Source organism: Fusarium tjaetaba, assembly GCF_013396195.1.
Source record: "Fusarium tjaetaba strain NRRL 66243 chromosome Unknown NRRL66243_c0000189, whole genome shotgun sequence".
NCBI classification, from domain to species: Eukaryota; Fungi; Ascomycota; class Sordariomycetes; order Hypocreales; family Nectriaceae; genus Fusarium; species Fusarium tjaetaba.
The window spans coordinates 50,657-76,384 of NW_023501385.1; the positions used below are offsets into that span (position 1 = coordinate 50,657).

Genomic DNA, 25,728 nt, shown 5'->3' on the forward strand with positions numbered 1-25,728 from the left:
GTTCTAACTTGTCTTTGCGCTCGGGTCCCATTCTTTCCTTCTTTCCTTTCTTCTCTCGTCTTCCATCCAATCCAATCTGATAACTTACAACCTCCCACCAACACCAACAACTCTCACAAACCAACTTTGGTCTTCTAAGCTTTACACTGTCGCTCTCAACATTAACAACTCTTGGTCCTTTTCTCTCACTGCATGAGAGCACAAATACTCAACTTTTAATTATCTTCTTTTTTCTTCTGGCGCGCTATAAACATCAATCAGCAACTGTTATAATAACCCGTTGCGCTTGTGTCGCACAATCGCATTACATTCCACCACTCCCGAGACATAAAGCAACAACCCGACTTGTCCGTCCCTTTTTTGTGGAGGGGCATAATAATTAAGACAAGATGCCTACAATTAACGCTCTTCGGTCGTTCGAACCTCCTCCTATTCCATCTCTACCCGATTTTGAGCGTCGTCGTTCCACAACATCGACACTCTCCAACAACAACTCCGATTCTGTCACCTCATCTCTGCGGGGTCTTCAAGCACCACCCAAAACCAGTAGAGCAAACCGCCCCAAGAGTGCTAAATTCTCATCCTACCGCCTGCGCAGCAATTCAGGCCTTTCACTCCACACCAATGAGGACATTCTGAGACAATATACCGACTACCACCCTGATGGCACACCGCGCGCCGGCATGTATAGCAACGGGCTGGGCCAGTGGTCGGGTGAGAGGTTGAGGAGCATTGACTCTGTTACATCGTCCAGAAGTCAAAGATCTAGTATCGCTTTCACTGAGTCAGATGGTTCCGGCGAATTGCCTATTCCTGATCTCGTTGGACGGGAGATGTTTGATATGGTCATGGCCGATCATGCTGCCAGTGGTCAATTATGGAGATTCGCCGCCAATCGAGGACTCGGTCAGAATGTTGATTACCTCATGAAGGTAAGATGAGCAGACAAGATATCACCTAACAGATTCTAATCATGAGCAGATTCGCGACTATATCCAATCCCTGGAGCAGGTTGTCATTCAACTTTCGACAATATCAACTTCGTATACTTCCATCACTGCCACATCGCCAATCAATCTGCCATCCCCAATGTCCAAGGCTCTCAATACGAACATCAAGCATCTCACAACATCACTTATTCCCAGCCTGGAAAACATGTTTCTCGAATCTAAAACCTATATCGAACAGCGCATCGTCAGAGAAATCTTCCCCGATTTTGTCAAACAGCAACTATCTCAGTGTACTAGCCTGGCTCTCTCCCTCGACGCAGAAGGCGATTCACCACCAAACCCTTACCCGGGCCTTAAGGGATCATTCTGTCTAAGTGACCCGTCGCGATCCGGAAACCCTATTGTCTTTGCTTCCGATGAGTTTGAGGAACTGACAGGATATGCACGAAATGAGGTTTTGGCACACAATTGTCGCTTCCTTCAGGGGCCACAAACTGACCGAGATGGAATTGCCAAGATGCGCTCCGCGATCTGGCGGAACGAGGAGTGTACAGAATTGCTTCTCAACTTTCGCAAAGATGGGACGCCGTTCTGGAATCTTCTTTTCCTGTGCCCTCTTCTCGATACTGCTGGTAAAACAAAGTTCTTTATGGGCGCCCAGATCGATGTCTCGTCCTCGCTGCACGACACTCATGACGTTCTCAAGGTTTTGTCGTACGGTGCTGCGGAGGAAGAAAAGACACCCGAACGGAGCAACTCTCGCTGGGCTAGCGATGGATCTCAAGGCGAGCCTGAAGCGGAGGAAGCCCTGAGTGTCAAGAACAACCAATACAAGACAACAAAGATGTCTGGATTCTTCAAAGCGTTCAAAAAGCCACCGCCTCCTCCTTTGTCGCCACCATTGAGCCCACGCCGCAGCTCGGATAGACCACGGTCATCAGCTGGACCCACGATGATTGACAAGACCTACAGCACACGAACCGTTATAAGGAGATTTTCTAATCAGCCTGAAATGCTTATGACGACATACGCCCGATACATGATTCTTGAGCACGTTCCTTCATACCCAGCCTCTTTGGGCGCAATGCCTCTCGATCAGGAGATGAAGTATCCACCCAAGTTGTGTGTATCTTTTTACTCCAAAGAGATGCTCGATGCCCTTGACCTAGGCATGTCGGCGGAAGCTATCATTGGTAAAGATATATTCGACATTTTCACTGAGCAATCTACACTGCCATCGGTTACCAAGGCCTTCAAGTCGACAGTCCGTGATCTCGTTGTCCGCGATGGAAAGTCCGTCTCGTTGGATCTTGCACTTGCAAACCACATCCCTCGCAGGGCCAATATGACAAGAACGCTGAGTGGTGACAGCGGGGAAACATCACCGAAGAAGCCAGCCAAGATGATGAGCCACTGGACACCTCTTAAAGATACTGAAGGATATGTCAAGTATGTGGCAATGATTGTGTCACCAATTTAAATACATGATGAGCGGAAAGACGAAACGATGGTATAATATACGGGCGTTGGATGAAGATTTTCTTTTTGTATTGTATCAGGGGATGTTGGAAGACTATTTATACCTGTATTTACTCTTAACGACCAAGAGAATGAAGTCACGACTATAATTATTACATTGAATTCTTTCAGTATACCAAGCTCTCCTCCACTGTGATATGCTATAGACTTCTTCATAGACTTGAATGAACCAGACTCTCTATTGACATACAGCCCAAACAACGCCTTGTAGTCCGCGTCACTCTCCAAAAACAGCCTTTGATCGCCAAAGCTCAGTACCCCTACGATGGACCTCCGCCAACGATCCGCCAAGACAACCACAAAGGGGTAACAGGCACTGCCGATCTGTTAGCCTAATAATTTCCGACAACGGTGCGTGATCTATGGCTTTTGAGTTACCGGGACCGAGGGGGAATAGCCGGTATTGTTTCTGTTGTTGGCTACTGGTTTTGGCGGGCCGTGAGCTAGGAACTGTAGTCTGATGGCCTTGGTTGAAGAGGCTTGGTTGCGTGCTTGTAGCGGATAAGACACATTTGACAAATTATAGCCTCTTTTGGTCACAGCCTTTCATGAGAGATTCAAGTATCAATATTAGTTCAAGGCATATTTTAAAACATCAAAGGCACTGAGAATATTCAGTCTGAGCGAGTGTCAAAAGACAGTGATGATCAACTCAACATATTCCCTGTTTCGCCTTGTCTAGGCCCTGGCAATCTGCCCTGGCTTTAACAAACGCTTTCCACATAGCTTGAAATAGATGGAATAAAGCTATGTATTTATGAGCTAGGAGATTTGGTTATCCGTCATGTCGCTATTTGCCACATTAGGCGTGTGTGTTCGTTTACGCTGGGAGATAACGGGAACAAGTATTTGCTTCATTGGCGTTCAAGCTGAACCCAACAACTGTCATTGTAACAACTGGCAAATTACCTTAGTTGTTTGTTCGGCCATTAGTTCAGTGAAAGGTAAAGTTCAGATAGCCTTTGGCATGGTGTATACAGGAAGCTGCATATGTTTGCTAAAGATCATCCTATTTCGTGACACAGACACTAACTTCTTGTGGCATCCATGATTATCTGGAATAGAAAATGTCATATCACTCCATTGATCTGTGACCGTAGTGATATTACATCTCTTCACATTAAGCATAGATTCTCCGTATTTGATAGCATCCCAGCAGGAAATAACTCTTGTATCTCAGCATACAATGTTTTGCCAACATGTTTCTGGTCCTTCTTGACCGCTTCATTGGTGTTGATGAGTTTCTGTCACTTCTCATATTCTGCAACTCATACATAATTCAGACTTTCTCATCCATATCGCCAACTCAACTAGATCTGCAGCTCGCCTATAATCACAAAGAATAAGAACGCCACAGGATGGAACTATTGATCTCAATTCTGAGAATTGTAGCCTCATTCGCATCGTCTGTAGATTAACCTGCATATCTAGGTGCAAGAAAGGTCGGTCAACCCGTAACAATGAAGCAGGTTAGATGAAATGCTGTGAGTTGTAAAATGCCAGTGTATATACCATAGAAGCCCTCTTTAGTTCCTAACTTCTCAAGACTCTTCTCCTCCATTTACTGTGAAGATCAAAGTTCGGAAACCATCGCATCTTACTTCAAACCACAGCCATGCCAGACTACAACCCAATCCAGGATCTGGGTCTAACCTGTCCTTACGGCGGAATCTTCTACATCTGCGCTGACGATCCGGATCGCTTCATCGGCTGCTGCACCATCAACCCCTGCGGCGCCAGAAAAGGCTTCTGTCCTGATCAACATCTCAGACCCGCCAGCTTCAACGCGACACTTCAGCATGAGTTCCTCCCTCAGGCTTGTTTCAACGATAACGTCGATGTCAGTTGGTACACCTGCGTTGGAGAGGGACTTCCTTTCTTGGGATGCTGTGCCGCTGATCCTTGTCTTCGTGGTGTTTGTCCTCAAAGAGATCTGAGAGCAGCGAAGTTGAGTGACAAGGCCAAGAATGCGTGGGGATTTCTTGATGGAGATCCCGAGTATATGCCACGGCCTACGTCTTCGACCTCGGGTCCAGGGTCAGGTGTCTCTTCAGTCAGTCTGTGTGGTAGCTCGACCACTGTGATGACGACCATGACATCCAGCTTCATCACTTCTTTCGCTAAGGAAACAACCATTGCAACAATTACCTCTGCAGTTACAACGATGACCTCTACCATGACAATCTCGCCTCCCAAGGCTTCTGAAGCACCTCCCGCGGGACCCAAAGAGCATGGTTCGAACCAAAAGCTTGGCTGGCTATCCCTTCTGATCATCCCACTTTTACTACTTCTATACCTTGTGTACTACATCTGGGAGTGTAGATGCAGCCATGAACGCAGAGACAAACGGCCCAAAGTAAAGTACGAACAGAAGCATGAACAGGAACATCGACACGAGCAACAGGAACACGAACACAAGAAGAAGCCGCCTCCATATCCAACAACTGATCAGATGATCACAGAAGATAATTACCGGTACCTATGGGGACGTTCAAGCAGGGCCAGCTCCCGAACATCCCATGAACATCCACAGAACATCCAAGGTCAACAACATAATCCTCCTATTAAAGATGGACGCTCCAGCGACAACAAAGAAACGGTCCCTCGACCTGCAGATAAATCGAAGCAACAAGCTTCATCCGCCAGTGTCCAGCGAACAGCTCCAAACCGGAAGCCGTTGCCAGGGGTGAGCAACCATACAAGCTGGCGATGAGATAGCTTCGGCAGAGGACCCTTTCTTTTGAAATATATATACATTTTCTTTAAACTGTCGATAGCTTCATTTCTTAACCCTCATCATCCCCTAGTCATCATAGCCTGAAAACCACCATTCCCCAAAGCTCGTCATCAAAAAGTCACCATTTGCTCAAAGTCATCTTCCTCCAAAGATAGAAATGAGGACACCTATGTGTGAACTCGAAGGGAGTGCGCCGGTAAGTAATAGCTACTTTGCATTAGTATCGTCAGGGGCTCTGTTTCCTATGGCCATCCCGGGGATGACTCCGGCACAGCAGGATCAACAACAACACCTTGCTTCTGAAGTCTCACCGGCGTATGAACCAACCACTACCATATGGATCCGGAGCCATAACCAGCTCTACAACACACCACCTGCTGAGGAGAGCCTTCTACCTTTCTTCAGGCGTAACAACTACGAGCAAGAACGAATAGTGCCGGTCTCGAGGTCTCAAAAGTGGATAGAGTCTATAAGACGTTGCCGAAGACACTGGAGAGGTAAGAGAGCAAATAGAAAAATTAAAACTATTTCTAACGCTCGAAGACCACTCGCAGAACTGAAGGCTGAACAAAATTGGCGACAAAACTTTTGGCGATCTTCAGGAGATAGTTGGCCACCCCCTATGCAGAGACGTACTCGCAACAGACTCCAGAAGCGTCAAAGGCCTGAGGGGTGTTAAGAGTGGTGGAGAAGGGATGGTGAAATTGCAATTACGCCTTGAGGGCGCTTTGGTGGATGTGTTTTGTATTAATTTGTGGTGGATTTACATGATGCCAGTGGAGGTTGACATTTTGGTGGATGAACACAGAGTTGAAGGGGCGGAAGACTGAACAGGGTCGGAGGGCTTGTGAACGCGGTCAGTACACGAAAATAGAAAAACAAAAAAACAGGTTGAGAAACTTGACACAGATGGAAGACCATCAGCCCCTACCCATTTTCCATATTCCCTGTTCTGCCCAACTTGAAGATACCATAGTAAACTCATCTGTGAACACCTAATAGGCCTTGTATCAGTTTACCTGTTGCAGCGGCTTGTTGGTTCGCAGGTCCTTTTGAGCCAAGATGCAAGATACTCTTCGATCGGTGTAAATGATCTCGATCTGCCATATATATAACCTTGCCATGGAACTCGGAAACGTGTAGATATAAACTCATTTTTTTAAAAAATATATATAAGCTAGAATATATCAATAGTATGCTAGAAACAATGTTATACAAGAATTAAGTTTCTACCCATAGCCCTTCTGGCCCCCAACCCAAGCGCCCTGTAACCTAAACTCTCTGCTTGAAACCATACTAGACAAGGTCTACCAAACTCAGAGGCCAAGTTACTGAATTAGCTTATTTAACAGCAACACAAGCATTAGTGTCCTTCCACAAACCGCTGCAATCCTTTTTGACTGCTGGGTTCCACTTGAAGAACTGCTCCATGGTGATCTTCCTGTATTTCAGAAGGGCTTGGCATGTGGTTGTAGAAGAGATATAGTGAAATGTAATACAATTCTTGACCATACCATCTTGAATAGGCGAAGGTGTCTTGATTCCATTACTGGGAGCCGTGGCTGTAGGCTGGGGCTTGGAGCCTACTACACCAACACAGGCACTGGTGCCCTTCCAGAGTCCGCTACAGTCTTTACCAACAGCGGGATTCCACTTGATGAAATCAGCAAGCGTAATCTTGTTGTACTCAACAATGCCTTGGCAGGTAGTCGTATCCTTCACCGCGTGGAACTTGTTGCAGTTAGCCACCATGCCCTCTTGAATGGCTGGGGGGGTCTTGATCCCATTCGCAGGAGTAGTCGTTGAGGGCTTAGGCTTGGTGGTTGTAGTCGGAGATGGGGTAGAGCCAATGACACCGACACATGCACTAGTGCCCTTCCAGAGTCCGCTGCAGTCTTTACCGACAGCGGGATTCCACTTGACAAAGTCGGCGAGGGTGATCTTGTTATAGTTGAGAATACCCTGGCAAGTAGTCGTATCCTTAACTTCATGGAACTTGTTGCAATTGGACACCATGCCCTCTTGAATGGCCTCTGGCGTCTTGATCCCATTCGCAGGCGTAGTTGCTGAGGGCTTAGGCTTGGTGGTTGTAGTTAGAGATGGGGTAGAGCCGCCGATGACACCGACACATGCACTCGTCTCAGCCCATAGACCGCTACAGTCTTTGCCGACAGCTGGATTCCACTTGACAAAATCGGCAAGGGTGATCTTGTTATAGTTAAGAATGCCCTGGCAGGTGGTTGTAGGCGAGACGTAGTGGAACTTGTTGCAGTTGCTTACCATGCCTTCCTGGATAGCCTCTGGGGTTTTAACACCATTGCCAGAAGGCTGCTTGGTAGTAGTGGGCTTTTGGGTAACAGTGGGCGTAACAGCGGTTGGGGTTGTCTTGATGGCCGACGTCACCTTGGTTGAAGCAGGAGCCGTGCTTTTAGGAGGGGGGGCGGTAGGTGAAGGCTCATCGGGATCATCGTTGACAGACCCAATCACACAGTAGGTGTTTTGCGTATCGATGTCAGGGCACTTCACACCAGAGTTCAATGCCTTGAGATCATCCTCAGACATGCCCCAGGCTTCAGCAAAGGTTGCGCATGTCGCCCCACTGTCGGGAGAGGTGTAGAATGAACAATCCACACCACGACGCGAGGGGATAGAACGGGCATAGGGAAGCGCCGGGAGAAGGCTCGCAGCCAAAAGTGTTGTGAGATGCATCTCGTTGGCTTGGAAGATGGATGAGAAGAAAGAGAGACTGAGTGAAGGTGTTGATGCAGTATCTAATCTACCTAGTACCGGCCACAACTCGATTTATATGTAGCTTTCTCTCTTCCGACCTGGTGGACTGAAGGTCCCTCAATCGTCTGATGAAGTCTACTGTTGGTCTTCCAAAAAATCTGCGCCTCATCGGCGAACAAGAGCAACACCTTCCCTCTCCAGAACTCTCGAGATAGACCCTGTTGAGGCTGTTGGTTCTGACTCTTGGGCTCGGCCGAGAACGGTCCATTAGCAAGCATTGCCTTAAAACTGAAGGATGTTCCGACGGGCCGAACCAGTGGCTGCCAAGGTTAATTTTATGCTTGTTCCAAGTGGCCAATCTAACCCCAGCTTTCCCCAGTTTAAAGCACTCTTTTCCTTCCCAAAGAGGAATTGCCCTCGCGGTTAAATCTCGCAAAAGTAAGTATCAGGGACCTTTACTGGTAAAGGCCGGAAAAGGTGACGCAGTCTTGGCGCTGTAACCGAGCTGGGTCTTGGGCTGCGAATTGTACTCTCTTCTGGATGTTCGCCAGCGAGTTCCTGTCGATCTTTACTTGTCTAGGTAGTTACCGCGTGGTTCTGATCCGCGGGCAGAGCCGCAGAGGCTGAGAACCCCTTGTGACATGTGCTGCTTTATTCCGGGTATATTCCTTACCCCTGCTGGGCCCCGCTAGTATAACTACTCTCTATGGTGCATTGACTAACATCTATCAACCAACAACTACCAAGCCGGTAAAACGGCCATGCAGATGCCGGCACGTTGCTCATGTGCCATGCCAGACGCAGGGTCGTGGATCCCGCTCACTACAAGAAGTCGCTCAGGCCCTTGTAAACTAAATTTGTTCCCGCGTACATTCATTCTCAATCAACATTTTCACTCATTTGCAAAATGCGTTGCCTCTATTCCTTGGCGTGTTGGTTCTTCCTCATCTTGGTCTCCAACGGGGCTGCTGAGGAACTGCAACAAGATTCTACAGGCATCTTGGACTTTGGTCTAGTCTTTCCACGCAATGAGTCGACATTCGTTCCCTCTTTGATGACGCCTTTTGTTTTCTCATTCCGAAACCCCGAACTTATTCCTATTCTTCAGCCTTATGCTATCTACAAGATCTACAATTACAGTAATACTAGCCAATTCATTTTTGATGGCAGACTCGACTCTCGGCAAGTCAATATCTCAGCCAACCATGATCCTCACTTGGAAGTCCTTTACCATCGGTACTTGGATCTCGAAGGCAAATGGCTTATGACGCTCACTACTGGCGTTCGCAATTGCGTCGAGGATCGCTATCACTACTACAACGATTCACACTATATTGACTCCAACTATACCACGACCAACATTACCTTCACTACAAAGGGCCCTTCAGGACAGGTCGACCTCGTTGCTGAGACAAGCGACAAGAATTGTTCATACCCAGTTGGACTCACCATCGATGTCCAAAACACGATCAAGGTCCCGGAAGGAGATATCAGCGCCGACGAGATGGTAGCAGAGGTCTGCGCAGTCGAGCCTCTGGTAACTCGGGCAGATAAGTGTGTCGCCGTGCCCCCTGCGGCTGCATCAAGCATCGTCGCCGAAATGACTTGGCGGGTGTGCGGCAGCATCGCCAACAGGTCGGAGATCCCGGAAAGTTGGGGTTGCAAACCACTGGATTGGAAAGATGATAGTATAGGAGTGCGAATTGCTTCTGGAGGGACCACTTTGGTAGCATTCTTACTGGGAGCTCTAGCCTATATCTTGTAATACGACTCTAGCTCATACCTCGCATACTAGTTAGAATAATCCGATAAAGTCTGTCTGCTCTCTAATAAACTGCAAAGTAGAACATGGTTATTCAGCCAACGATGGCTCATTCTGTAACCGTAAATCCGTACTTGGCACGTTCAAGTTGATCAACAGACCTCAGACCCTTCACACGACTCAGGGCCAGACCAACCCCTGATCTGATCATTTCTTGCCAAGTCTTCACCAACCTCGTACATCAGCCTAAGTTTGGTGCATGTTGACTTTGCCAAAATATCGCTTTGTCAAATAGACTGTAACGTGGAGACAACATGCTATTTTCGCTCGCCACGGGGTCCCATGTATTCTCCCCCCACAGTAGCCCTGAGGGTCTAAGGGTCTTTTGTGTATCACGCTATATCATGTCTCAACCAACGACCAACACTCCAAACTAGCACTTCGAACCAACAGTTCGGCCGCCAGCCAAGCCGGAGAATGCGGCCGTATCTTGCAATGGCCGTGGTTGTGGAGAGCCATATGGGCCTGACAACATTTTGTAACGTAACAAGGGAGAGGGATTAATCTCTTGTGCCGTACGGCTGTAACACATCATGCATAGGGCGAGACTGTGATGTATGTATTTCGAAAACCCGAGGCAGAACTAGGTCTGTCAGGTCATGCAAGCGAAAGGGATTTTCTCCTTCGATAAGATCCTGGGGACTTTTAGCTCTTCAAGAGAGATGATTTGTATAAAGGGTATCTTACCAACGGCTACGAATATCTCATCACCACAAACTACAGGCATTTCACGATAGTCATTCTTTACAAACCGACTCATTCATTCATTACCATTCGTTCCTTTTCATATTTTCTTTTACTTGTTCTTTACTCTTTCCACGCTGAGCTGCATTAGCCATGTTGATATCAACGTGGCGTGTGGCTGCGCTCCTCTTGGTGTTTGTCAACCTTGCCTCTGGTTTGGGAGCAAACAAATGGGGAGCTAGCCCTTACCAGCTGAACCACGATGATTGCCCGGAGCGGTGCAGCATATCTGGTCCTGAGCCAGGCAACTGGTCCGTTTACCAGGATCTCACGCAGCTCAGGAAGTGTCAAGAGACCATGTTCTTTGCCTTCTCCCTCTTTGATCCAATCGATGAACATTCTACTCATCGCATTCATGCCTGTACATCATTCGGCCCAGACTTTTCACGTCTCCCCAACGCCACTACCATCCAAGCCGCTGCTTCTTCTCCTGTCCGTGCCAATTATGAGATTGGTTGGCACAAGGACGGGTTTGAACTGGCTGCCGCTGGAATCCGTTCCATCACCAAGCAAGCTCGCCACTACCTGACTCATGGACATGGCACTACAAATGATGGGCCTGCTATCATGTTTGCTCAGTCTGGACAAGCCACTCTTGGTCTGTACGTTGGCGACAGCCTCGGAAGTCAAGTTATTGGCTCTTCTGCGCTCCAAATGTTGGAGAACAACCTCGACAGCTTGAATGTCACAGGATCCAATCTGGCTATGCAACTATGCGTTCCAGGTGCTGGCAGCGCTCATTCATTTGGTCTCATGGTGACAAGCAACGGAACCTTTGCTTCCATACAAAACGCCGTTCAGTCGTGGGCCAACGGAACATGCCTGTCCTTCCCGGAAGCTACAAACATGACCGGCCAGGTTGTGTACACCAAACCGCTAGATGTCCTGACCGACGTCAAGAACTCTACCAGGCCAGCAAAGCCCGTGTCTACAATCAGTGAGCATGGCCGACGCCACCAACATCTCCATATTCGTGCTGAGTGCACCACGACCCGGGTCGAATCTGGGGACAGTTGCGCGAAACTGGCACAAAGATGCGGCATCTCAGCCAGCGACTTCACCAAGTATAACCCAGGATCCAAGTTCTGTGCTCAGCTGGTGCCTAAGCAACACGTTTGCTGCTCAAAGGGCGACCTTCCTGACCTCCGACCTACCAAGAACAAAGACGGGTCTTGCCATGCCTACAAGGTTGACAAGGGGGACAACTGTGCTAGCATCGCCGTCGAGAATGGTCTCAAGGTTGAAGATCTTGAGAAGTTCAACAAGAAGACATGGGGTTGGGCTGGATGCAAGAGGCTGTTCTACCAGACTGTCATGTGTTTGAGTGAGGGAACTCCCCCGTTCCCTGACGAGATCGCCAATGCAAACTGTGGTCCTCAAAAGCCAGGAACCAAGAAGACTGGGGATACCACCGATATCTCTGATCTCAACCCTTGCCCTCTCAATGCCTGTTGCAATATCTGGGGCCAGTGCGGAATCACCAAGGAGTTCTGCACTGATACTAATACTGGCGCCCCCGGAACTGCCAAGGAGGGCACCAACGGTTGCATCTCCAACTGTGGTACCAAGATTGTCAACAGTGGCGGCGGTGGTACAATCAAAATTGGTTACTTCCAAGGTTACGGTATGGGCCGGCCTTGTCTCTACCAAGATGCCTCCCAGATTGACACGTCAAAGTACACGCACTTGCACTTTGCGTTCGGCACTCTTACTAAGGATTTTGACGTTGAGGTTGGCGACAAGCTCTCTCAGTATCAATTCAAAACCTTTGCGGATTTGACTGGCGTCAAAAGGATCCTTTCGTTTGGTGGCTGGGACTTTTCAGCCCTCCCTGCCACTTATTCCATCTTTCGAGAGGGTGTGAAACCCGCCAATCGACTCAAAATGGCCAAAAAGATCGCCGAGTTCATTGTCAAGCATGACCTTGACGGTGTCGATATTGACTGGGAGTACCCTGGAGCGCCTGATATTCCTGGCATTCCACCAGCTGAGAAGGATGAAGGACAGAACTACCTTGCCTTCCTCGTTGTCTTGAAGAACCTGTTAAAGGGCAAGTCGGTATCTATCGCTGCTCCATCTTCTTACTGGTACTTGAAGCAATATCCAATCAAGGACATTGGCAAAGTCGTCGACTATATTGTCTACATGACGTACGATCTTCACGGACAGTGGGACACAGACAACTCCCACTCGCAGGAAGGCTGTGCATTTGGTAACTGCCTTCGCAGTCAAGTCAATCTCACTGAGACGCAATACTCGCTAGCCATGATCACCAAGGCTGGTGTCCCAAGCAACAAGGTCATTGTGGGTGTCACAAGCTATGGAAGATCGTTCAAGATGGCCAAGGCTGGTTGTTATGGCCCAGACTGCTTCTACACTGGCAGCAAGATACACTCGGATGCAAAGGAGGGCAAGTGTACTGGCCAAGCCGGATACATTGCCGATGCTGAGATCCAGGAGATTCTCAAGGACAAAAGCCGCGTTGTCAAACACTTTGTTGACTCAACAAGCCATAGCGACATTCTCGTATACGACGATACAGAATGGGTGTCTTATATGAGTCCCAGTACCAAAATGGCTCGCGAGTCTGTGTACAAGGCATTCGGCATGGGTGGCACCACCGACTGGGCCGTCGATCTTCAGGAGTACCACGATGTCCCCAGGCCCTCCAAGTCCTGGGCTATCTTCAAGGAAGACGCAGCACGCGGTTATGATCCCAAGCTGGACAACGAGAGAACTGGCAACTGGACGGACCTCGACTGCGGCGCAGACGTCATGCAGCATCTCAAAGGTAAAACAGCACCTGAGGCATGGAGGGAATCGGGCGCCAATGACGCGTGGAAAGATCTCATGAAAGCCTGGAAGGATTTGGATGAGGGCAGGGGGGACACACTGAGCAAGTCAATCACTAAGAATCTCAGGATCACGATAAGGCCCTATTGCCAATCGTTGAAGGAGCACAGCTGCAACGACCTAATAGAGTGCACCGAAAGTATGAACCGCGAGTTTTCAGGACCTGCGGCAGTGTTCATCTGGAATTCCTTGGTCAAAATCCACCAAATGTACAACGACTACTACGATGCAGTGACCGAAGCGGCTACTTTCATCTCCTTCGATCTCGCCAACTTTGGCAACAAGTTTGCACCAATCCCTGACGCGGAAGACAATACATGGCTTTTTGTCATGATTGATCTTCTTACATGGGGTACTTCTTCCATTGCCGCGTAAGCAAGCCTCTATAGAAATCCATCAGTGCTCTCACTCCAGCTAACAAATTCTCAGTCCCTTCTTCAATTCACACCTCAAAAACCTTCCCTACTTTAAGGGCAATCCAGCAACCCATGACAATGTCAAGGACACGACCATGACTTTCATTGGACAAAGCACAACTCTGGCGAAAGATATAAGAAGTGGCGAGCCATCAGAGTAAGTTTGCAATCGTCCTGCACCAAAGCAATGATAGACACTGACGCAATGCCCAGCACTACATGGACAGTGGAGAAGAGAGATAGTTTCACAAGCTACATGGGCCAGGTTCTCGAAGGATGGCAAACGCTCGCCAATGCTACAGTGAACCATCTTTTCAATGGCTCTAATCCGGACGCAACCAAGGCACTTTGGAGCCTTATTTCAGACGGGAAAATGATTGAAGCCGGCGTCGACGGCGACGGATCGAGCCTCGGGACGGAGACTGTCCCGAGTAATATCAACCTCAAGAAACACGTTGCAAGGACCTTCTATGGATATATCATTCCTACAATATGGAGAGTCGCTGAGTATTATGCTTTCGTTCTTGACTCAGGTTACGACTGTAACGCGGAATATCCTTCCGAGGATTACGTGAGCAAAGAAGCCATGGATGCTACCAGCACCTGTTACGGCGGGCGACGTTACTACTTGGTCTACCCGAAAGAAGACGGCATTGGAGGCTGCCACAAGAGTTGTAACACGGGCGGATCTTGCCAAGATATTTGCTCATGGAACAAGTTCAGGGCTCCTCCGGGTGTCGAAGCTTTCGACGAGACCAGTTTTGGAGGCATGTCGGCAAAGGATATCATCGTCGGGTAAGTCAAGTCACTGAAGCTCTACTCATGGCTGGGAATCATGTAACTAACCAAAGAGATACATACAGCTCCGTTCGCACTTACGAGCAGAACGGAAAAAAGAACAAGGCAATGCCTGAAGACAAAGTCGCCGGCGATCTCAACACGGACCATCTTTTCGACCTCGACGTCACCACACCCGGAATCATGCGTCTTCCCGTATGCAGCCCCGAGCGCGCATGGCAGTCGTGGGATACGGCTGCCAAGGGCTCCAGCCCCTTCTACCCATGCGACGTTCCCCCCGGGCAGAGGTCATGCAACAAGTCGACTTACAAGGACGACACTAGCAATGCATCCCCGTTGGCGTCGGACTGCGAGGTTATGATCAAGAACTTTGAGAATGACGGCTCGACCAAGTGGACGACACAGACAGCAGATCGTCAGCACAGGGAGCTTGGACACTATGGCACCTGCGCCTTTGGAGTTGAAGCGACGGAGCTCAATGGAAACATACACTTCCATTTCGGCGGCGGGGATCTCATCGAGGCCATCAACACCTCTATCAAGCAGTTCAAGAAGAATGGCAAGATCGGTGCCTCTGGTAAGGTTCTTTGTGCTGGCAACACCGGCATGACGCAGCCAGTCTTATGGGGCATCTACCATACCTAGATTCAGTACTCAAGGAGCCATTTGAAGTAGTTAGTATAGTAGATTTAATGAGTCCTGGACTTTGAGTCTAGAAACTACCTTATTTGTTTGCGTCGAAGCCCAACAATCAATTACCCCTAGCCTGACTGCTGATTGCTTAGCATTGCATACTAAATAACTGTTTACATTTGACTACTATAGACCAGGTAATTAAATAAATAATAGCTACGTACTTATAGTTTGGCAGGAGTATCTTTACATCTGAGTATAGTAATATAAGAAATAGAAAGCACTTTAGATACTTGGCATGGATAGAAGACCATCAGTCCCTCCCTATTTCCCTCCTTCTTCTGCCTAACTTTAACATACTATAGTAGATTTATCTGTAAATATCTAATAGGCCTTATATAAGCTGACCTATTATAGCAGTTAGCTGGCTTATATATTATTTTCTCAGTTAAGATATAATATGCCCTTCGATCGATGTAAATGATCTCGATCTGCTATATATATATAGCCTTCCTTAGGAACTCGGAAATGTTTACGAACAGCCCTATGAGATATCTCCGGTGACACTCTCCACACGTGAATATCCGTCAAGGCAATCAACTGTTTTATCCGAGCCAGCGATAGTGACCTCCGCATCGCAAACAGCCTGTCTTGAAAATACTAGTCATGTCACTGCGCATGGATCATGCGTGCCAGACAAGGCCATGTCCATATACAGACTAGGGAATCAACGCTTTATATGAGAACAGAGATCCACTCCTAAGGAAAGTCTTAAGAATTCTAGACTTTTGACTAGTTGGTGCTCAAGAGCTGTTGGGGCACGGGATCGAGTTGACTACTACACTGCTTAAGCACTTGGTAGCCAGCTCATTCCTATGCCAGAACGAACGTTATCTCGATTTCACCAGAAATTTCGATGAGTGCATCGGAGTCACCATCGGCTTTATAGGAACCTGATCGATCTCTGTTTGCTCAGTTGTTCTGATAACAACTACACAGGTTTGAAGAAAGTCGAAGGAGTAACAGCTCACGTCAAGGTATTCCGACCGCCAAGCCATCATATGATCTAACAATCACAAATTTCGGAATCTTAGTTATTCTCATTTATCCTTCCTATAAATGGGAATAGTGGTATCGTCACTGTTTCACTGTATTCCGCGGTGTGAAGCATACTCGATCGCCAAACTCTTCTTAAGCGAAGCCTCCGCGGAACGTGAGCGGACATTATTAAACTCCGAATAGCAAGTAGCGAGCAAGCAGCAGAGTTTTTACCGTAGAATAATAGAAAAGGCCAGCGGAAAGAGCCTCTGTTATTAAGGTTGAACCGAAAGCCTGGGCCGTGAGCGACTGGAATGCAATACGTTTGGTCTGGTGTTGATCCAACAGAACAGGCTGAGAACAAAGTCGGATCATGGCTACGCAACTATGAAGAGGCAGACAAGACGCCTCGATTTCTGGAAAAGAATGGTGATTCATAAATCAGCTGTTCAAAGCGAACATGACGAGTGAAGAGAAGTATCGTTGGTGAGAGCTTTCTTGGCTTCAGTGTTGGTGCCTGTGGCTTGAACGCAGCCAAACTTACCAAAAAAAGAAGGGGATGGCGTCACGGATTCAGGACCAGCCCTCGTGGCAAACGTGAGATAGGCGATCTCTCGGCCCTTCTTGATGACCGAGACGCCCGACATGGAGAGAGAATTATAGTTAAAAGGTGTTCCAAATGTTTTTGTCAGGAATCGAGGCGGCACTGATCTTGACAAGTGCCCTAGTGTCTTAGCCGGGCAAACCTGAATCATGCATGTCCAGGAACAGGCGTGTTTGGTCCCTGGCCTAGAAACGGCTGTTGGCTGACTTAGTCGTTTGCAGGCAGGCCCGTTTGTCAGCCATGATTATTTGGACAAAAGACGGATAGAGAGAATAGTGTCCAGAAGAAATGCGGGAGCTGCACTGAGGGAAAGATTGTGGTGAGAGATATAATTCTTATGTGTTGGTGCTTCGTTTGCTTGTTGCACCAACGCCAAGACTGAATATCTCGGCACGAGCCTTGGTTTTATTGATCGTGTGAGATCCGGGAGCGATCATGGATGAAATGCGGAGGTAGCAATAGCTAGAGAATCGGGTGTGTGTGGGTTGGGTGGGATAGTTGCCAGGGGCCGAGCTGAGTTGAACAGGGATGAAGCGAACAAGGAGTGTGATCTCTTCGGCTAAATGTTTATGCTTCGGCTCATCGCTTCGTTCTTGTTTGTCATGACCAGTAAGCTAAACGTCGATTCAACACAGAAAATTGTCATCTCAGGCCATTGAGTATTCAGGAACGAGAAACAGACTTTGTCTTGCCTGACTGATCCCGCTGCCACCGCCCAAAAAAGTGTCATGCATAAGGTACTGATTCACATTTGCCGGACCCTCGATCTTGGGTCTCGACACCCTCAACTCACAAGCTAAGCGCCTCAAGTGCGAATCGAGAATACAGATCACCACTCTTGATTGGCTGCTTTAGAGATCGTCTCTCTCGCTGACAGGATGACCTGTTGGGTCTGGCCCAGTCGCATTGCGAGATCTGGCATAGCCCCAGAGACGGGACGGGCGTGGCACGCGGAGTGTGTGTCGTCAAATGGTAATCGCTTCTGGTCTCCCTTACGTAGCGTGTAGCTAATAGACAACAGGGTTCTAAGCCCAGCTGTCACTCTGCATAGCGCGTTTACTGCGGTGTGGGCGATGAAAAATATCATTGATAGTGAGTAATAACTAGTGCTGTATCCGCTTCGGTCTAGACGGTACAGGTACCAGCAAAGCTATCCTTACAATTATACCTTGCTCGGTGCAATGTCGTAATCGATCATGTTTTCCTAATTCTCTTCCCGCGATCTCAGTCATTTAATCGTTCATCCCGGACTCTGGGCGTGTGGAATGGAAGATAATCTCGTCCCGGAAACGCACATTCGTCCACTGAATTGTGTCTCTGAATTTATCCACTTTGGTTTTTGACATCCCTCGACAATTTTAAGTGAATTTATCGTGAGTCGTGGCTCAGCAAGTGTCGGAGAAGTAATCGAATTGGTCGAGGCAATCCTTTATTGGTTGTTAGTGTAAGGCGTCTCTCAAACTCAAGACGTCTCTCGGTTGTTGGAATTGGCTGCGCCTTTCCGCCTCCGGACATGACTGCATTGCACATCCCTCACCCCAGACCAGAATAGGGCAATAAGGATTTCTCGATCTGGTAGATGCTGCACTTACACATCCACCACGGGAATATCGTCATCAGCCTTAGACATAGGGATATTAATTATCCTGACAGGCCAGGGTATCTATCTACCTACTCTATGCAGGGCTTCATTTCATGACCGATCATAAACAAAGTCTCATAAAAGAAAACGACAAAAGCTCCCCCATTCCGGGCTTGACCCTAATCCCGAGGCTCGGTCGGTCATCAACTCATTCATACATACCTCAGCGACAGGAACGGAGATCAAAGTCAAAAAACCCTAGTGGGCTTGAGGCCAAAGACGGGATATTCTACACCTACACTGAGAGAGACAAGAGAATTCGCCTATGGGTCTCCGTCTCCCACGCGGCAAACATCTTGGTCATCATTTCAACAGCACACGCCTCTTGATTATTATTGACCGCTTTGGCTTTGCTTGGCCTTTTAAAGAGCATTTTTCTGGTTCATAAGAAGCTAAACCCCTCCGATTTCCCTCCCTCCCTTTGTTGCAGGGGTCGACTTGGCCCTCCAACCTCAGAAGTCGAAAACTATCTCGCGATGCGACTGTCACCAGTGTCACCAGTCGATTCCAGTTGGTCACCCACAGCCTCGCGCGTCTTTGATTGATATATTTCGATACTAAGACATCGACAGTCTAACGACAAGCAAACACGATCCGCTGACTGACACATACCTACCGAACTCAAGGGATCGACGATTCACGATTTGATTCTCACTCACTCAAATCCACTTCCCGCCCGTCATCTCCACCATGCCTCCCTGGCTTCAAGAAGGCCATGCCCAGGGCTTTTCGCCATGGTCAGGTTCAGTTCCAACGACGGCTCTCAGCCTCGAGCCACGTCGAGTAAAGCAGTTTACCATGGCTGCTCTGACGCCCCATCAGACTTATGTCATTCATGTTGCGACTCTCACCGTCGCTTCGATGAGTATACTTGCGACAATAATAACTTCCTTCTGGTTCTTTCGAATGAGGCGGAGTTTCCGCCATGAGTGAGTCTAGACTCTCGTGTCTCTTCCTCTGACCCTCTGTTGCTGACCCCTTGAAAAAAGCCTCATCATGTTACTCATTTACAGTGATATGTTCAAGAGTTTCTGGTTACTCATCTTCCCCGCCGTGGAGCTCGTCGCTGGCAAAATTGAAACGACTGAGACCTTTTGTCAAGTCAGCGGATTCTTCCTTGCTCTCAGTGTAGAAGCCTCTGATGTTTCGGTCGCCCTCATCTCAGTACATACTGCATTGTACATCTTTCGTGGAGAGCAAGGCCTCTATGCATATCGAAAGGCGGCCTATGCTCTGGCCGCCATCGTACCGGTTGTGATGGCTTCATTAGCATTCATCGAAAGCCCCGGCTACATTAATACTGGCCAGTTCTGCTATTTACCGTTCAATCCGATGTGGAAGAGACTGGCGCTTTCTTGGATTCCTCGCTATATGGCTTTCACTGTTATTCTCTGCCTATGCATAGGCGTATACGTTTACGTTCGAGTGTTGGTGAGACGATTCGGCTCCGGGAATGACAGTTCGAAGAATACTCTCTCAAGAATGTCCGGTCTTGAAAGTATCGATCCCTTGCACCGAGGAATCACCACTGTACCGTCGACTCCAACGATAAAATCCCATGGTCTAATTCCTTCTTCCAACCCTTCACGACGCAATTCCTTTACCGTATCCGAAGATCGGACAACAAGGCCACCGCTCGTGGCATTCAACTCTTTTCATTTAGACATGCCTGGATCGACGCATCCCAGCAGGCTTCATTCGGCACGACTGGCGCGAAGAGGATCGACTCAGATGTGGATGGCTAACTTTGGTACCGATCTGACATCTCAGTCTGAACAGGCAGAGGTTGATTCTCAGAACTCAACGGGCACAACTCGCTGTGGTTCCGACGATGTTATCGCCCCTTTGGCCGCCCACACAAAACCCGAGCCTGTCCACCAAACACCTCTTCCTGATGTTGTCTCACCATCATATACTATACAAACCGACTTCTTTCATCGATCTGACGGCCCGTCTAGACCACCATCTATACCCAATCTTTTCGCCATACTTCGTCGCACACCAGATAGTCCACGAAGCAACGACACCAACCTCGTCTTGACTCAGAGCGAATTCAACGCACCCGGTACTGTCAAGTCACGCGAAAAGATCTTGCGACAACTCCGGTTACTATTCATTTATCCAATAGTCTACATCGTCATCTGGATCCTACCCTTCATCGTACAACTCACCGGATATGGACGAGGAGCTCCCTATCCCATGAGACTAGCCAGCATAATATTCTTATGTTTCCACGGCTTAGCCGATGCCGTGGTATTTTCTCTAAAAGAGAAGCCTTGGAGGCATAGCCAGGCTTTCAAACGCATCAACGTCCAGTTTTGGAAAAGACGACAAGAAGTACCCGATGTTGGTGAAAGGGTCGGACGCACAAGAGAGGAAATGACACTCGATTCTCGATTCGCGAAAAAGAGACGACAGCAGGAACAAGCTGACTGGGAGATGGATCGTCAGGCTGGCAACGAGGCTCGCAAAGCAGCGAGGGCAGCCCCCCAGTGGTGGGATGCCGATGAGTAATGAGGAACTAACTATCTGGTATGTAAATAAGAGCGGCATGACAAAAGGTATAGGGCTTAGGAGAGTGTGTGGATGGATATACCCAGGATTTCATAGGTATAGATCATGACGGGGCATCATGAACTTCAACTTGCATTAGATGGCGTTGCGCATTAGGGATGCATGCATTGGGTGGTTATTTGGCACATATGTCGAACATGCTTTAGATTAGACGGAGTAACTCCTAGATACCATAGCAGACACTGGTCACAACCTCGGGCTTGTACGAGTTCCAAAATACAGGGGATTAACATATAAGTGTTCCTGTTCCTGAGTGACTCTCTCAGTAGATTATCAACATGAACGTCTGTACTATTGGGCCTAGTCTGCATCTGCTAAATGGTGTATTGTCAATCTGTTATCGAGTGCTATCTGGGGGGGTTTGTGAATATGGCCTATCTGCTCAATCTGCATCATGAATCTTCTTGCATTATCTCCGTTTCTCAATACCAAAGCGCCATCCTTATATCGCCAGCAATATTATTGACCAAAAGTATCTCCCAGAACGTCTCCCATGTTCAGTTTCTCCTCAGGCGAAATCACTGCTTGGCCTGTTTGGCACGAGCCTTCTTCTCCATCTCGGCGATCAGCGTCTCTTTGTCCTTTCCAGAGAAGAGCATTTGAAGCTGAACATAGTTGGAGAAGTTTGGCTGCATCTCCCCATCTTGGAGTGCAGCCCTGATGACCTCTTCCTTTGCATCCTGTAGCATGATGATACGTTCGTCAATGCTATCCTTCGCGATGATGCGAACAAGATGAGTCTCTTTCAACTGGCCAGTTCTGTATACTCTTTTGAACGCTTGTTCCTCGGCGGCTTTATTCCACCATTCGTCAAGGATGATGACGCGATTGGCCATCTGGAGATTCAAGGACTGCCCACCACACTTCATTGACGACACCTATATGACTGTCAGATCTTGTTGGGCTTGCAATAGAGTATGGGAACTTACCAGAATCTTGATGTCTGTGTTGTTGGTGAACTCGTCTAGTGCTCGAGGCTTTTGCTTTTGGTTTGCCATCCGGTTGTAGTAGAGAAAATTGATTCCCAGGCTCTCAAGAACACAGCCGAGAGCCTTTGCAGTCCTAGTCCACTGGACATAAACTAGAGTTATGGTCAGTACTAGTATATCTCACACAGAAGGCGAGAGAAACTGACTGATGATCTTGTCGTCGGGGGCTTCCTCCATCCAAGTCAGCATTACTGCCAAAGTGGCTTTGACTTTGGAACTCAGGGGCATCCTGACAGGACCATAGTCAATGTCATCGCGACCACAAGCGGCGCGAAAGAACGACGCCTTGTCCTTCGGGCCACCAGTCCAACGTGTTCCGATGCTATCACGCCCAGGTTCCTTGTAACCATCTATAGCCTTTACAGCTTTGTCGATGTATCCCAGAGTCTTTACTGCTTGGCCCATTCCAAGTTTTGGAGAGCATCCCATGACTTGACACTGGGGAGCCTATAGCTATAATTAGTGAGAGCCCTAGAAACAACATTATTACTTGGGGGCTGCTTACCGCACGGATGCGGCCAGTTTTTGTTTTGCTTTGGACTGCAATGGAGAGGCAATCGTGGCAGTAGATATGCTCACACTGGCAAAATTAGCGACGCTCTGCATAGCCTACATCGCAACTTACGTTTGAGCTCGTGATGGGGTTCTCAGGGGGGCTTCTCTTGTGACAGAAGGCGCAGGTTACACCTTTGACCTTATGCTCGTTAGCCGCAAGCGTGAGCAGCTCTGTCATCTCCTCGCTAGCCCCAAAGTTGTCCTTGGTCACCAACTCCAACTGTCGGAGCCCTGAGGAATAGGCTGGCTCGAGAGACGCTTCCAACGCCTTTTGATCGGCATCAATGGTCGACTGAGTGATTTCTGATTTCAGTCGCTTGATGGTCAGATCAATGTATGCCTGATGGTCTTCGTTTCTATAGAAACTTTCGAGGTTGATAGGGTGGGACGTCAGTTGCAGGATCCTCATGCATCTCAGACTCAGAATTCTGTACGCGTCTAGAGCCGTGGAACCTTCGTTCTCATCACCTTCGAAGTCGGCTTCGCCCTCGTCGTCGGGTACGTCTTCACTCTCCTGATCTTCCTGTTCTTGTTCCTCTTCTCCAGTCTCGTCGTTTTCATTTTGGATGTTGAGAAGCTTTTCTTGGTATGCACCATCCACAACCCTGCGAATGATATCAGTATAATAGTGCAAAGTCATAGTTCTACAAAGGCATGCACTTACTCTTCAAGGATCTTCTCCCAGCCTGCACATGGAATCCAAATATCCCTCCGATGGCTTTTTGGCAGGGGAACCATGGTGTGTCCCAGGAACTTCTCAGTCTGCTGTCTGGCAAAGGTTAGACGTTGTCTATTACTTCAGAGCATTGAAACCTTACCGTCTCATCATGACAAGGGCCACTAACTGTTCGAAATTTTCAGATGCCTGGTCCTAGGTTCGTTTAGAGGAGTAAGGGATAAATTGAGTGCCAAAACTCACGCTCTTGATGTACTCAGCTCGGTATCTTCTCATGCTGGTTGCAAATTTGCAACCAATAAACTTCAAGTAGGGATAGAACTCTAGTTACGTGAGTAAGAGAAGAATGAAAATATTGAAATACTCACCTTCCAGTTTGTTGGCGAGCGGTGTGCCAGTCAAAGCCCAACGGTATTTGGCGTTGAGTTCCCAGACTGCGAGAGCACCTATTTCGTGTGAGTATACGTAGTACACAGAAAGACATTACATGGAACTGACCACTTGAGGTGTGATTCTTTATACCATGAGCCTCGTCCAGAATGATTCGATACCAGTTGACTTGGAAGAGTTCACCGAGGTTCTTGGAGATGGCTTGCTGATATCCATCCTCATCTCCTGCCCATTGGGCTTTTAGCAATTTGCGTTCCTTCTTGCTGGGAAACTGTCCACGCAGTGCATTTAAGTTGGTGATTCTTTGAACTGTCAGTATCCTTTCTTCGATAACCGGTGTTTGAGAAATAAACGTACACCACATTCTTCGTACTCCACCATCTTGCGTCTTTTTCTCTTGCGTCTTTTTCAAGCTCCTTGGAGTAGATCAGGCATCGTTTGGCAAACTTTTCTGAGGTATGCTTCTTGATCTGATCCATCCAGGTCCTTGAGGCAGATTGGGGACTGTCAGCAATCACCAAAGTTGCCTTGCCATAACCATTTTCTCTGTCTTCCTTCTCTGCCGGATGACCGACGATAGTTGCAAGAGACGTGATGGTTTTTCCAAGTCCCATCTCGTCAGCCAGTATACCTCCCGCCGGAATTAATCCCATGGCTTCACGCATGACCATCCAGGTAGCGGCCACGAGCTGCTGACTGTGCATAGGGGTTCCCATCCCTTTGAGCTGCCACTTCCCGTCAATAGCCTTGATCTGCTTGTACCCGAAACATTTCTTAGCTTTCATCAGATCCTTCTTTTGCGTCTTTGTATGTCGGGTGTCGTTACCCTCGGGAATGCCCGCCATGATCTGCTTCATTTGGGCGTCGTGAGTTGTGGCCTCGATCCTGTTCGCTGGTTCGCCGTCGCCGTCGTCATCGTCCTCAGCCCCTTTTGTGGTGAATAGGGCTGCTGCTCTTGAGAACCCAGGGTGTTCAGCTCTACTGAAAGTCTCAGCTTGCGTGTCTGTTTTCTGAAGTTTGTTCGGGTTTGTATCATCGCTGTCGCGCTTGCGCTTTCTGTCCTCTTTTTCGTCTTGTCGCTTCTGATACCGCTGCCAGTACTCTCGAGCAGTTTTTGGTGGAGATTCTCTCGCATATTTCTCAAGTGCCTTCTGTGCTTTGGGGATTTGTTTCTTCCGCTTTTCGAGCGTCTCGCACTCCACGGGGCTTAACTTCTCTCCCATGTAGTGCTTGACGAGCAAAGCATTTTTTTCACTCTCCCATTTTTTGATAACCTTTCTGATATCCGAGGCTTTCCATCCGGCTCGTTTCAGCCTGTGTTTCTTCTGCTGAGTCCCCGATTCGTCCGAGTCATCTGAGTCATCTGAGTCGTCCGAATCGTGATAATCCGAGTCCTTCTCGTGTGCAGAATCTGGATCATACTCATCATCAGTATCTTCGTCCGTAGACCCCGGGTCAACATCGATCTTGTCACAGAAGTCCCCAGCTGTGACGGTGTCTTTGCTTTGCGGCTTCAGCCCCTTCATCTTGAAGTTCCCCTTCTCCTCGTCGCTCTCGTCCTTGACGATATTGAGGTTGTAGTTACCTGAAGTCTCTCGGGGCCGGGTAAACAGCCCCGAGATACTCTCGTCACCGTCGTCATCATCATCAATGCAGATGGCCTGCTTCGAGTCACCATTCTTTGCTTCGGTCTTGTTTGAAAATAGGGAAGCACATTCATCATTGGAACCATGTCCCTCCTTCTTTATGACGGGCTGGCTGGTGCCAGCGACAAAGGATGCTAAAGTGGCCATGGTGGAACACGAAAGGATTGAAGATGAAAGAAGGAGAGGGGCGAAGGAGTGAAGGAGTGAAGGAGTGGAGATGAAGGAAGAAAGAGATGAGGGAAGAGGAGATGAACGAGGGTTTATATACTCGTGAGAGGATGGGCCATGAATCACGGCCTCGATTTGTGCGGATGGTCTTAGACTAGGCTTGGGCCCAGGTTTTGGAGAAGGCTCTCTGAGTTGAGATAAGAAGGATGCAATCGTTCACCACG

The 25,728-nt window shown here is 48.3% G+C and overlaps 7 protein-coding genes across 7 annotated transcripts; 5 read left to right on the top strand and 2 right to left on the bottom strand.

Annotated features, from left to right (window-relative positions):
* Positions 1-389: 389 nt before the first annotated feature.
* Positions 390-2,430, top strand: FTJAE_8660 (Phototropin-1; the record flags this gene model as incomplete). The annotated part of the gene is made up of 2 exons (XM_037355500.1): positions 390-932; positions 982-2,430. The coding sequence occupies 2 exons, from the start codon at positions 390-392 to the stop codon at positions 2,428-2,430; spliced, it is 1,992 nt and encodes a 663-aa protein (XP_037204253.1).
* Positions 2,431-4,104: 1,674 nt separating this feature from the next.
* FTJAE_8661 (uncharacterized protein) lies at positions 4,105-5,202 on the top strand (the record flags this gene model as incomplete). Its single annotated transcript, XM_037355501.1, has 1 exon — positions 4,105-5,202. The coding sequence occupies one exon, from the start codon at positions 4,105-4,107 to the stop codon at positions 5,200-5,202; it is 1,098 nt and encodes a 365-aa protein (XP_037204254.1).
* A 1,365-nt stretch (positions 5,203-6,567) lies between these two features.
* On the bottom strand, positions 6,568-7,935 carry FTJAE_8662 (carbohydrate-binding module family 50; the record flags this gene model as incomplete). Its single annotated transcript, XM_037355502.1, has 1 exon — positions 6,568-7,935. The coding sequence occupies one exon, from the start codon at positions 7,933-7,935 to the stop codon at positions 6,568-6,570; it is 1,368 nt and encodes a 455-aa protein (XP_037204255.1).
* A 928-nt stretch (positions 7,936-8,863) lies between these two features.
* On the top strand, positions 8,864-9,721 carry FTJAE_8663 (uncharacterized protein; the record flags this gene model as incomplete). The annotated part of the gene is made up of 1 exon (XM_037355503.1): positions 8,864-9,721. One exon carries the CDS (start codon positions 8,864-8,866, stop codon positions 9,719-9,721), a length of 858 nt encoding a protein of 285 aa, XP_037204256.1.
* An 894-nt stretch (positions 9,722-10,615) lies between these two features.
* On the top strand, positions 10,616-15,234 carry FTJAE_8664 (killer toxin subunits alpha beta; the record flags this gene model as incomplete). The annotated part of the gene is made up of 4 exons (XM_037355504.1): positions 10,616-13,746; positions 13,805-13,948; positions 14,005-14,586; positions 14,655-15,234. 4 exons carry the CDS (start codon positions 10,616-10,618, stop codon positions 15,232-15,234), a joined length of 4,437 nt encoding a protein of 1,478 aa, XP_037204257.1.
* Positions 15,235-19,502: 4,268 nt separating this feature from the next.
* FTJAE_8665 (G coupled receptor) lies at positions 19,503-21,020 on the top strand (the record flags this gene model as incomplete). The annotated part of the gene is made up of 1 exon (XM_037355505.1): positions 19,503-21,020. One exon carries the CDS (start codon positions 19,503-19,505, stop codon positions 21,018-21,020), a length of 1,518 nt encoding a protein of 505 aa, XP_037204258.1.
* Positions 21,021-21,598: 578 nt separating this feature from the next.
* Positions 21,599-25,483, bottom strand: FTJAE_8666 (DNA repair RAD5; the record flags this gene model as incomplete). Its single annotated transcript, XM_037355506.1, has 11 exons — positions 21,599-21,958; positions 22,010-22,161; positions 22,216-22,516; positions 22,575-22,649; positions 22,695-23,229; positions 23,289-23,393; positions 23,443-23,495; positions 23,544-23,623; positions 23,669-23,746; positions 23,799-23,992; positions 24,048-25,483. 11 exons carry the CDS (start codon positions 25,481-25,483, stop codon positions 21,599-21,601), a joined length of 3,369 nt encoding a protein of 1,122 aa, XP_037204259.1.
* Between the last annotated feature and the right edge of the window lie 245 nt (positions 25,484-25,728).